Source organism: Rhea americana, unplaced genomic scaffold (genome assembly GCF_003343005.1).
Source record: "Rhea americana isolate MKP2758 unplaced genomic scaffold, rheAme1 scaffold_128, whole genome shotgun sequence".
NCBI lineage: Eukaryota > Metazoa > Chordata > Aves > Rheiformes > Rheidae > Rhea > Rhea americana.
Genome location: NW_028185350.1, coordinates 1,570,584 through 1,582,070, shown reverse-complemented (window position 1 = coordinate 1,582,070; position 11,487 = coordinate 1,570,584). Strand labels below are relative to the sequence as shown.

The window sequence follows — 11,487 nt, the reverse complement described above, 5'->3', positions numbered from 1 at the left end:
TTTAAGGCCACAGGTGAAAAGCTGGTTGACCAGACAGAAGTGGAAAATGGTCCTAAGTTTTAGTTTTACCTCAGGTGACAATTTGCCAATATCCCACCTTCACTGGCCAGATTCCCCATGGGCTGCAAATCCAAGTGTAGACAAGGAGAGAAATAGCCTTCAGCAGTTGCCTGCAAGAGGGTTTTAGCCTCACTACAGCTTTGCTGAGGAATAGAGAGATTGCCCGAATCTGGGCTAATCCCTCAGCGTGACATAGCCTCACGTCTCATTTCCTCGCCTTCTAGTCTGATCGGTCTGGGACAGAGCTGGAAGGTCTGGGACAGAGCTGGAAGAGGAAGAGAACTTGGCACATTTAAGTCTCACCTTGGCATCCTGCTTGGTGAGGAAATCCACGAAGCCAAAGCCACGGTGAGATCCCGTTCCTGCCATCTTCTTGGGCAGCCGGACAGTTTTCAGTTCACCAAAGGTGCTGTGAATTAAAGACAGAGGAAAATAAGCAAAGGCATTTTGAGATCAAGCAAAGSATCAGCTTTTTAACCACAATGCACGGTGCTATCAATTACAGATATACGCAAGCAGAGAGCACTGCGGCCCCTCCGCTTTCCTGTGAGCCGCATGTCCAAAGCACCTAGTAACGGATGAAAACTCAGCTGGGATTTCAAGGGCCATCCTTTCTCGCTACAAAGCTTAACACAGCAAAAGTCTTCTGCATTTTACCGGCTGAAATTCCCCTCTCCTAGGAAACCTGCAGAAACCAAGGACCCAACCTGTATGCCCATACCCTGTTTTGGCCGGGCAAAAAGCATCTCCTGTAGCACGACGTTAGCGCTAGGCAAGGGTGCTCCTGACTGTAATTAAAAGCGACTTGTCTGCACCTCTGCAGATCCCTGCTGCAGCACGCTGCGATCACTGATGCCTGAACACCACTCCGCGAGCAGGCTCCTTCCCCAACAACTCCCTCCGTGCCTGGGCGCCTGGTCTACGTGCCGTGTTCACAGAGGTACGATCGCTCTGCTCTGCTGACGCTGGCTATGATTTTTCAGGCTGGATTTCCTCACTTTTCACCTTTCCTTTAGTAACTCCACTTCTCRTTGCGTAGCCAGGAACCTAACCTCTGTCATTTGCTAGAATAAAACCRCTTGTATTTAAGCTGGCTGAGCGTATAAAGGGGAACAGCTGAATCTATCAGGCCCTAGACCCACGCTTGCTCCAGAGGAAACTCTCCCAGATCCAGCAACGATTCAGATGAGTTTTTGAGTGCCAACAACACAGAAAGACAGGGACAGGGAAATAAAGCGGGTTCCCATTTAGCTGAAGGGTGCGCGTTCGGGCTGGCAGCGGCGGGTGCTGGACACAGYGCAGCGAAAAGGCAGGCTACGTCTGCGGGACACCTCGCCACAACGCTCGTGTCCGCTGAGAATTAACTTGACTAAAGCACGAGCCCAGCTCATCGACCTGGATCTTGTCCATAAAACTTGAAAACAGAACCTGAGGGACAGCTCAGCTTGCAAGAGGACTCACAACTCGTATGGTCCAGCCCACTGCTCCACAAGCCCTCTCAGATACCACCCTTCAGAGAAATTCCCAGACAAAGGAGATGTTTTCTCTGCATCCAAGCTCTAGCTTCCTTCTCTTCTCCCCTCCCCTTATGGCCATTTATCAAGCACATATGCACAAACTGCAGGCAATAAATATTTAATGTAGACCGGGTCTGAGTAGATGTGTTATTTTACTTGAAAATCTGCACACACACGCACATRCACAAAAGCAGCCTGGGATGCAGCAGTGCCAAAGAGCACCCAGGAATAAACACAGTAAAGGCCATAAATGCTCTCGTGAAATGATATAAGCTAAATCCTGGGAGTTAACCCGGTGCACTGGCAGCATGACCAGGCATTCATCTACCCAATTTCCTTAGGCAACGTGGTGTGTAAATGTACCATTATGAAGCCTCAAAATGAATCCGCACGTCTCCTCCTCAGAGCCTTCCTCACTCTCCCTCCCTCCCTCTTGCTCCCTTTGAGATGACACTACACAAACAAACAAACACACACAAACGGTAGAGCTGGAGCAGCCTTGGGAAGCAGGGATGCTCGGCTGCGGGAGCAGCACGAACACTGCTTGGCTTCCTGCAGCTGAAGGATCCTCCTGCAAGGTGGCTGCAGATGACAGGGAATGCGGGAGCTCTGCTGCTGGCTCCTTCATTTGCTGCAGCCTTGTACTACCTTGGATGACCTAGTTGGGCTAAAGGGACAGATAATGAGAGTTCTTGCCCCAAAGAGATTTAGAAAAGACAGACAGTGGGTGGCATGGGCAGGCGAGGCCTTGCTCTGACCTATCACACCACAGAAAACATGAACGGTGTCATGGCCACTGCTAGAAAGGAACAGAATATTGTCTGCAGGACTTGCAGCACCACAAAGAATTTACTAGAAAACACTTGGCTCTGGTAGGCACTAAAACACCATCTCCCTTTGACGTGACACCCAGAATGGGGCAATTCTACAAYGACATCTCAGAGATGCTTAGCAGGAGTTAGGCAGCCACAGACCGCAGGGAGTCTGGGCTCCAGAAAGGAATCACAGTTTCGCACAYGAGCCGGGGCAGAGACAGGAGAAGAGTGTCAGCCACAGCCATGAGATTGCTCTTCCCTTAGAGCAGCCCGAGTTAGGTGGCTACTAGATAGGTGCTACGTCACCTCACGCCGTCCCCAAGACAYGTCCCCAAGACATGTTCACCCAACGCCCTGTCTGACCAACACTCTTCCCTGGCTCCAATGAATCACCACAATGTCTATTAACCCCTGCGTATCTTCTAGGATCACTTTTATAAAGCTCCTAARAAAGAAAATCCTGATTTGCTCAGAAGGCATGAGAGCAATCAGAAGCAGGTTGTAGCCCTCCTCAGGGACAGCCAGATTTCATTCCCTTCTGGGTGTCTTGGGCACTACAAGTGAGCTTCRTGYCATACTCTGCTTATATCTACACTCYAAGGTGGAGACAGGCTCAGGACTGAAGCTTGGTCTGACCTGCTGTGACCACCCCAAGGATCTCTGCTGGACTGCAGTGCATCTAGCCCTGCCATCCTCTGCTCCTGTGGCTGGAAGAATGAGGACCAAGGTCACAGCAGGGCACCATACACCTTGGGTGCCACTGTGAGAACCCAGTGCCACTCCACGCTGGGAGACATGCCCAAAGAAAGACAGTGCAGAGAGCGTGGCGGCCCTGACCTGGACCCAATYCAGACCAGAACTGGCCAAGAGGCATCCATGCATTTGAAGGCAAGGGTTGCAGAGGTGAAGGATGGGACAGGCAGGAGCCAAAGAACAGCCATACCCACCAAGAGCTCCCAGAGACACGTGAGCATCAGAGGAAATTGCAGCGCAACTTTCAATAGGAAGCAGGCGGAGAGGGAGAGTAAGGAGAACAGAGGGGCATAACAGACACTGCTCAGAGACAGAGCTGACCCCACTGGGGCTGAGGAGTAAAACACCCTCCCTCCCACTGYGGCGCTAATTAGAAACCACAACACAGCAATTACCATCCAAGGAGCTGTGAATGAAGTGGAGAGAGTGCGCCTTTAATGTTCTCCTCTCCTGCACAAGGCAGCGGCTCACACTTCTTTTTTTCCCAATTATTTCCTTCAGATTTGGGAGGAGGGGAATCAAGGTAGAGGGAACCCAATTACCTCCTGCAGCGCGAGGTTTGTCTTACACAGGGAAGCCAGGCATCACCGTATTCGCTCCCATGCTGGCTGCATCAATGCCGTGGCCGCAACCGTSGAGCTCTGGGACGGCCGTGCCAAAGGCAAAACGCAGGGATGCAGGGACGGCGGAAGGGAAAGGGATGCAGCCCAGCACCCAGGCAAAATCCAAGCAAGACTACAGGAGGGAAGAAAGCAGTTTCTACACAGGTCAATATGTGAACAGCTAGACTGCAGCTCATCTGTAAGTTCCAGTTCAGCTGCTTTAAAACATGTGCTTCCCCAAAGCCGGGAATGGCTGGGGAGGTGGGTGGGCTCCCAGCAGCTCAGAGCTGTCCTATCTGCCACCTCCTTCCCCTTGCAGCACAGGCAGCTCTGATGTATGCAAATCCTCCAGCCTGCCGCCACAACCGTGGAAACGCAGCGCCCACCCCAGGAGGGGGGGTTTCCTCTTGGAGGCTGATGTCTCTCTCCTCTCTCCGTGGCAAATTGGATGGAGATCAGAAAGCGCTGGCATCACACCCAGCTGTCCGAGTAGCTCACGCAGAGCACAGCGCCGTGCCACGCTGGCTCCCCTCCCTGCACACAATAGCTTGCAGAGAAGTCTGTGGCACTGGCACGAGTGTGTGAATCCCTAGTGATCGGAGACTCTTTCCAAACTGGATACTCAGAACCAGACCTGAGCTCCGATGTCTTGGTGCTAGGGAGAAACTGAGCTCCAAGGACGTAAGAGCGTAAGGTCTGGAGCAGAAAGTCAGTCGGTGACTCTGGTTCACGGTACACCAGGGCAAGTGACAACTCCAGTGCTACGATGAACATCTCTGTGTCTGTTTACGTGCCTGGATGGTGACAGATAGGCGTAAACCTCACGGACACCCTGAGCTTGCTGGATATAAAGCAGAGCTCTTCAAGGGCGAAAGGAGTACAGCCATGTTAACAGGGTGCTGTGCCCAACGTGCAGCTAACGCGGTTACACAGCTTCCAGACCCAAACTGGCTTTGATCCAGACAGCTCAGCCCAGGCACAGCAGCTTGGATTTGTACCCACCTGCATCAAAACATTCTCCAAGTGCTCCACGGTCCTCCGCGCACCAGTGCTAGGACTTAGCTACAGCCTAAGTGCTGAAGGACTTGGAGGTCACARAAGCAAAGTCTTTTCCTTGTTGAGATAGCAATTTGCTTGCAGTTAGCCCAGCTTAACTTTGCAGAAGATTGCAGTCTCCCTTCGCGTGCCAGACTTGCATACCTAGCTAGATTTGTGGCAGGACACTCCTGCAGCTCTTAGGAGCACACTGTACCGGGCTGCTCTGATTTCATCTGTAACCAGCGCTCTCTCACTTGCTCCTRGAGCCGAGGTGTGCAGCAAAAACAAAAGCACAATGTTTTATGTAAATAACTTCCACATGGAGCAGCTCACGATTAGCACRGGCAGTTTGGAAGGCAAAAGCAAACAGCAAGAACTTTGCTGTGGAGGCAGTGAGTTTGCAAACCACCCAGCAGCCTGCAGTGCACTCAGCTGGTTTACCGCCTCTCTGCTCTCCTGCCTGCGTATTCTGGAAAAATGGTGTCYGAATGGCAATTCTCAGCAATCACAGTGATTTCACTCATCAGCTTCAGCGAAAGCCGCTACCTCGGGAGAGAGAATTAACTCACCGAATGGAAGCCTGCAAACGCGGGGTTAGGGTGGAAGGTAGAGCACAGGTAGAAGGGCGAGATGGATTTGGAGGATTCAGCTTTCCCAGCCTTAGCTTGCCTGCATTCCCTACAYACCGCAGGCAGCTTGCCAACCAAGCTGGCAAAATCTGAGCTCAGGCCTGAACTTGCTGTCCCACGCTTGGCATGTTTTTACCCCACTGGCTAGAAGGGATGAGAGGCCCCACCAAACACTGGAGCAAGATATTTCCTAAATTAGAACCTTTGTTTCATGCTGGTCCACATTTACAAAGCGAAAGAATAAACCAGTAAAATCTTGTATTGGCCCCGGCTGAGCAACTACCAACATGGATACAGATCAAGTCAGTCACAACTCTTCCTCAACGAGTTATTGATCTTGGAACTCAACAGAAACACAGATGTTCAGTTGGCTCTAGAGGATCAGCCCAGAGAAGCCAAGAGGGACTGTGTGAACGTAAGAATTACCCTCCCCACCACCGGCACTCATCACTGCCACGGGGCCTTGAGCACTGCCTACCTGCCATTCCTGCATACCGACAACTTCCCTGCTCCTTTGGCAACTTTTCCAGTGGTTCTGCAGATATCACYTCACTTTATTGGCTAAGCAGAGGGAAGAGAAGTAGATTTCTCCTCCATGCTGCAAGATGTAACCTGCTAGCTGGCAGCAGGTCAGAAGAACAACACTCCTTGGGATTGTAATTATATTCTTCTAGCACAGGCCAGCTGGGGAGGCAAGTCCTTTGCCTGCTAATTATAGAACATTATATTGCTGTTAAAAAGAGCACAGTCTATCTTAGTAGACAACACACTGCTCATTTGGCTTTGTCTGACTGTTTACTAGAAGGTGTTTGCACATCCTCATTCAATATGACGAAGAACCTGAAAGACGCAGAAGCATGAAGAAGTACAGGAATGTAGCTTTTCTCTAGAAAGCTCCTTCCTCTGCCAACATGACTGCTTCCCTAGATGTCCATGAGAAGTTCACACTCTGCAGCTCCCTCAACCTCCTTCACTGTTCTGCTAACAGCATCACCAAAACTCCTCCAGGTTTCCACCTCAGTATCACCAGACATACARCTGTCAGCACCATCTTCTGTCACTAACTCCATCACCTCTTTTTTAAAGAGCTCTTTTCCCATCACATTTTGTCTGAATTTCTGCCCCTTCCCTCCAAGCCTCTTCCTAYGCTCGTTCACCCTGACACCCAAATCTGGTCTCCCACTGCACTGCCTTTGCTGCCTCAGTCACCAGCAACCACCTACTAATCATGTTTTACAACTCTGCAGTTTCTCACATGACAGACACCTATAGATCAGGCTGAACACTAATCCAGCTGGAAAGCGTCCTCCATCCACYAAACACAGGAACCTAGTACTACTACGAAACAGGCACAAACCTTTCTAGACCTATCTGTACCATTTTTCACTCCAAACTTTTCAAGATCCAAAGCCGCAGATGCCCACCAGGAAACCAGCCAAACACTTTGCTGAGCAAAAAAACTCAGTCAGATACCTTCTGACTATTACTGCTCTGCCTGTTCTTAACCCTCGTCCACACCACCCTCTGTCTGAAGTAGGAGTATTTAAACTGCAAGSTTTGTGACAGGCCTTTTCTCTTCTTAGCCAAGCGCCTCTCGGGTCTGCGGTACTACAGCAGTATCACCGCAGACTGTATCAGATGCTTATGCAGTTCAGACCATTAGGATGATAAAATGCTGAAACTGAATCATTATTTTCAAGTTTCAAACATGAACTTGCCTTCACTCTCCTTAATCTTGATATGCCCTTAGCTACAAATGGATCAAAGACTCTGGCTGCAAAGCTCCATAGGGAGGAACACAGCTGACATCTCCAAACCATGCAAATGGCTGAAAAGACCAAGCGTTGTCCATTTCCAGAGCAGACCTTCGTGCAAAACAAACAAAAAGTCCTTACATTTCTCCAAATATACCCAGCTGTCCCACTGCATAGAACAGTGCTAACCCTTCCCTAGTTTACCTCCCTTTAACAAACCCCTCCAAAAATAATCACCTGGATACCTGGTCATGAAAACCTCTAGCACGAAGCCTGCCAACCTTCTCATGGGTTGCTCTTGCTGCCACCATTTCCTCCTCTCCCCACTCCTCTCCTGCCGATTTGTAACAACTGCCCTACCATCCCTAGAGCCCTGCTGCTGCGTAAACTCTCCGAGACTGCTGGCAGCCCTAGGAGGGAGCTCAAGTGAGAAAACCAGGCCGACCGGGACGTGGGCTCCGCTCTGCGCTCCACCACTYGGAAGCCCACCAGCTAACCATTCGCCAGCAGCAGCACTGGGCAGWGAGCACAAAGCCCGGAAGAGACACAAGTCCTTCCCTGCCGTTCCCACGCCGCACACCTTCTCCAGCAGCAGGCCTGAGCCGCGCTTCAACCCAGCACAATTTATTCAATTGCTTTGCAATGGTCGTCTTAATTTTATTTTTTTCTATCGCCCCCAAATAGGACCTTCCCTCCCCCAACAAATTACTTCTCTGACAGTGTCTGCTTCTGCACCGATTTGCTGATTATAGGGGGAAAAAAAATAATAATGGCCCTTTTTTCTTTCTTCCTCCTTTAGGAATGCAGGACCCTGCCAAATGGTTTTGCCCCTGGGCTGAGTCATGGTCAGTCCCACCCCCTGCATGAGAGAGTTAATGAAATACCCAGCGGAAGGTCCCTCCCCGCCTCCCGCTCCAGGACTTCAGCTGACTCCAGTACGGCTAATCCCATTACAAGAAAATAACGTGGATAATTCAAGCTAATGAAATCGTTACAAGAATGTGGACAGCCAGGGGTGGACATTCAGAGCCAATTTAACACTCCTTGGTGTTGTTATCCCCAGCACAGGAAATATCTGAAAGGAGGAAGGGAAAGGAGCGGGGGGGAGGGAAGAAGGAAAAAAAAAAAGCCCTCCTCTCTTGTTAGCTCAAATCCTGTTAGAGAGTTCAGGAATTAATCTGCCACCTATCTCCCCTATTACCATCATCATCATCATCATCATCAATAATGTCTCCTCGGTAACCTCTGAAAATTAACAAATGAATGTGCAGGTGGCCACTGAAGGAGTAAAGCCTCCTGACACGCCGAAAGAAGTGTCTCACTGCTGCTGCTTCCACCTCCGGCACAGAAATGGGGAAAGACGATGGCTGGAGAGACTCTGCAGCTGCTCAGGTGCCCTGGCTCTTCCCCAGCACACAGGCTGCACAGCTGGAGCAATCCTGAAAAACAGGTCCCTGACTGCCCTGTCCCCACCTCAAGCCAGCCTAAAAGTCTGGTCCTTCAGTTCCTGCAGTAGCTCCTCACCTACCGCTCTGTCTGCACTGGACAGTTCTGCTGGAGATGTGCTGGATGATCGAACTACCTCCTGTTCCTTCAAAGCCCCTGTGAAAACCAMGCGGTACAAAGGCGTGCGCACTCCTTGCTCTTTACTACACAGACCTTCAGGCTTTCACGCTTCCTCTCTGCTTTGCCCACCACCGTTGTCTTTGTTTGGGGGCCTCTTGATCTGGTGCTGCAGCAAAATGGGGTCTTCCCTCAGTAATTACTTGCTCTTCACTTCCAGTGCTGCTGCAAGAAGGGCCCCTTTCTACTGCAGAGAGCGCTGCCTTTCAAAGTGACACGAGTCCCTTACTTGCATTTCCAGGTGCAAGTTGCTGCTTGCGTTGTGCTCGTGGATGTAGTGGGCTGCCTCTTCTACATCACGCAAAAGAAGCGTCACTACCTACTTGGGTTAGGAGTTTCACCAGCTCCCATTCGACAAGATTTCAGAGTTATTCAAGCCCATATCCACGCCTCACATGATATCATGGAAGTTTAAATGCCTCTAGCATTTTCATCTGCATACAAGTATTTCAGACCTGCCCCTTTCCTGGTAACAGCAGAGACAGTTGCTGCCCGTGATGGCATGATCTTGTCCTGCATAGTGCATATCTTCGTATTCCCCCCAAAGCACAAGTAACTCATTCCTTGGAAACTTTAAAAAACTGCTTGACAGAGCAGTATCACTACAGTGAAGCAAGGTGGAAGAGTCATAGGTCTCAAAGAAACACCAAGTTTCCCCACAACACAGATTTCTGTCTAAAACACGGCTTTAAATATGGAGCACAATTTAACTCAGTCCTATGTGAAGAGACCACAAAAACCAGGAACGGCTGTTTCAAACCATGTTCTCTGGGACTGCTGCCAGCCATCAGTGGTGACAGGCAGGCAGGACCAAACACCAAGAGACGCTGCAGCCCTTGAGCAACTGCAGAGGCTCCCAGGGAGCTGACTGCCCCGCAGCAACCCCGGGGAGTGAAACGAGGACTTCCAGGCTCCGGTTCTGGCTCAGCTTCCCACGTGCTGGTGATCTTGCCAAAGCCACATCTTTCCCATTTCTCAAGCTTGCCACCTGCAAAGCCACGGCTGCTACTTACCAATTTCACGCAGTCATGCAAGGCTTCAATTAACCCGTGGAGGCAGCAGAGGGATTTGGGATTAAAAAAAAAAGAAYGTGCAACGTGAATGGTACAAGAGACAAAATCACAGATGCACTGCAAAAGCAGCAGAAAAAGTGGAAGTTGTCTAAGAGGGTGATTTGGTTCTGCAAGAAAGAGAAGCCGCCCAGAGAAAGGTGCGGGAGAAAAGCACGCTGCTCTGTGTGACCTGGAAAAGAGGACATCTGCTTTCCAGCAGGCCCACCTCTCACCTCCTGCTCCTACACGGAGATTCTCTGATGATTTACATCACCTTTCTGTCATTGCAGCACAAACATTATCTTTCCCCTTTTCTCAGGCTCTATTTCCAAATTAACACCAGCCAGGTTTCCACCTTCCTCAAATCTGGCTGAAAGCGACCAAGGATTTCCAGAAGCAGCACCGCCGGCGGCAGGGGAGGGAAGGAGCCCTCCAGGACATGCCCAGAACGAATGGCGCTGTTCGATTTCTCCGGGTGCTCTCTCGCGAACATGTCTAATTACATCCAGACGGCGCTTTCGGCACACCTGCCACAGCAACTGTTTATCTCGCCGAGGACTTAAAGAGCATCGTTTGCAAAGTTTGCTAGGAAGGAAAAGCCAATTAGCATGTCGCCGGCGAGGCACAAAGGACCCTCGCACTTTATCTCTGCCACGGCTCCCTCTCCGCAGCTCGGCAGAGGACCCTTTCATGCTAATCCCCCCCCCTCCCCTTTGCAAACACCCACTCCCTCCTTCCACTCCCTCGCTTTGGCTCTTCCAGTCGGAAACATGCTTTTGCAGTTTCTCCAAGAATAAAAAGAAACCCAAAGTAAAACCTGTGAGATAGCAGAGGGAGGAGGCTGTGGCTGGAAGTCAGCCAGAGCTGCCAAAACCCGAGACTGCTTTCACACAGTCTCTTCCCGCCTGCTTCCCGAACACCCTGGGAAGGGATAAACAGCTCTCCAAAGGGCTCCCTGGACCAGGGGGATGTTGAAAGGCAGCAGGGCAGAGCAGTGCTCAAAGGAGAGATCAAGATGCAGTAACTCTTTGTGCTACATGTAGTAGAGGGGCACATAGAGTGGGTTGGTTTGGTTGGTTGGTTTTTTAAATTTATGTGAATTTTGGGAAGAGCAAGGCACCTGGCCAATCAGACCCGCCTTCAGGTGACAAAATAAAAATGACACTTTGCCAACAAATACATGTAAAAATCAACCTGGAAGAATGACAGTGCCTGGGGTGACGTGCGGTGGGAGAGGAATCTGCAACATCACGCTCCTGCCTCTCCATCCTGTCCCAACACCACGCCTCCACATTCCCTCTTCGGTCCCACGGTGGCTCAGCACATCCGCCTCTGCTCAGCCTTGCTGGTCACGTCTTCCTCATCCCATCTCTCGCTTTGCTGCCTCGCAGCACCCAGAGCCTGCCTCCTGGGAATGCTCCCCTCTCCCATTCGACACTCCTGGCCAAATCCATTCTTCTTCCTTCACCCCCATCCTCACTGTCCCGCTGGCTCAGGATATCATCCTTGCAGGTTTTGCCAGGACTCTTTTCTCTCCCTCCTCTTCCAGCTGCAAGTCTTTGGATCTCTTATCCCTGTTTTCTGGATGTCACTTCAAATCCACTTTCTCTTAACACTCCTGCTAATGAGTTGATGTCTTTTGCC

General features: G+C 50.7%; 1 protein-coding gene across 5 annotated transcripts in view; it reads right to left on the bottom strand.

Moving 5' to 3' along the window:
• Positions 1–11,487, bottom strand: part of RBM19 (RNA binding motif protein 19) — a 105,580-nt gene that overhangs the window by 50,342 nt on the left and 43,751 nt on the right. For all 5 annotated transcript variants that reach the window (XM_085326148.1, XM_085326145.1, XM_085326146.1 and 2 more), the window contains exon 22: positions 364–469. In XM_085326148.1, the coding sequence (XP_085182274.1) occupies positions 364–469 (106 nt within the window). The remainder of the gene's footprint in view (positions 1–363; positions 470–11,487) is intronic.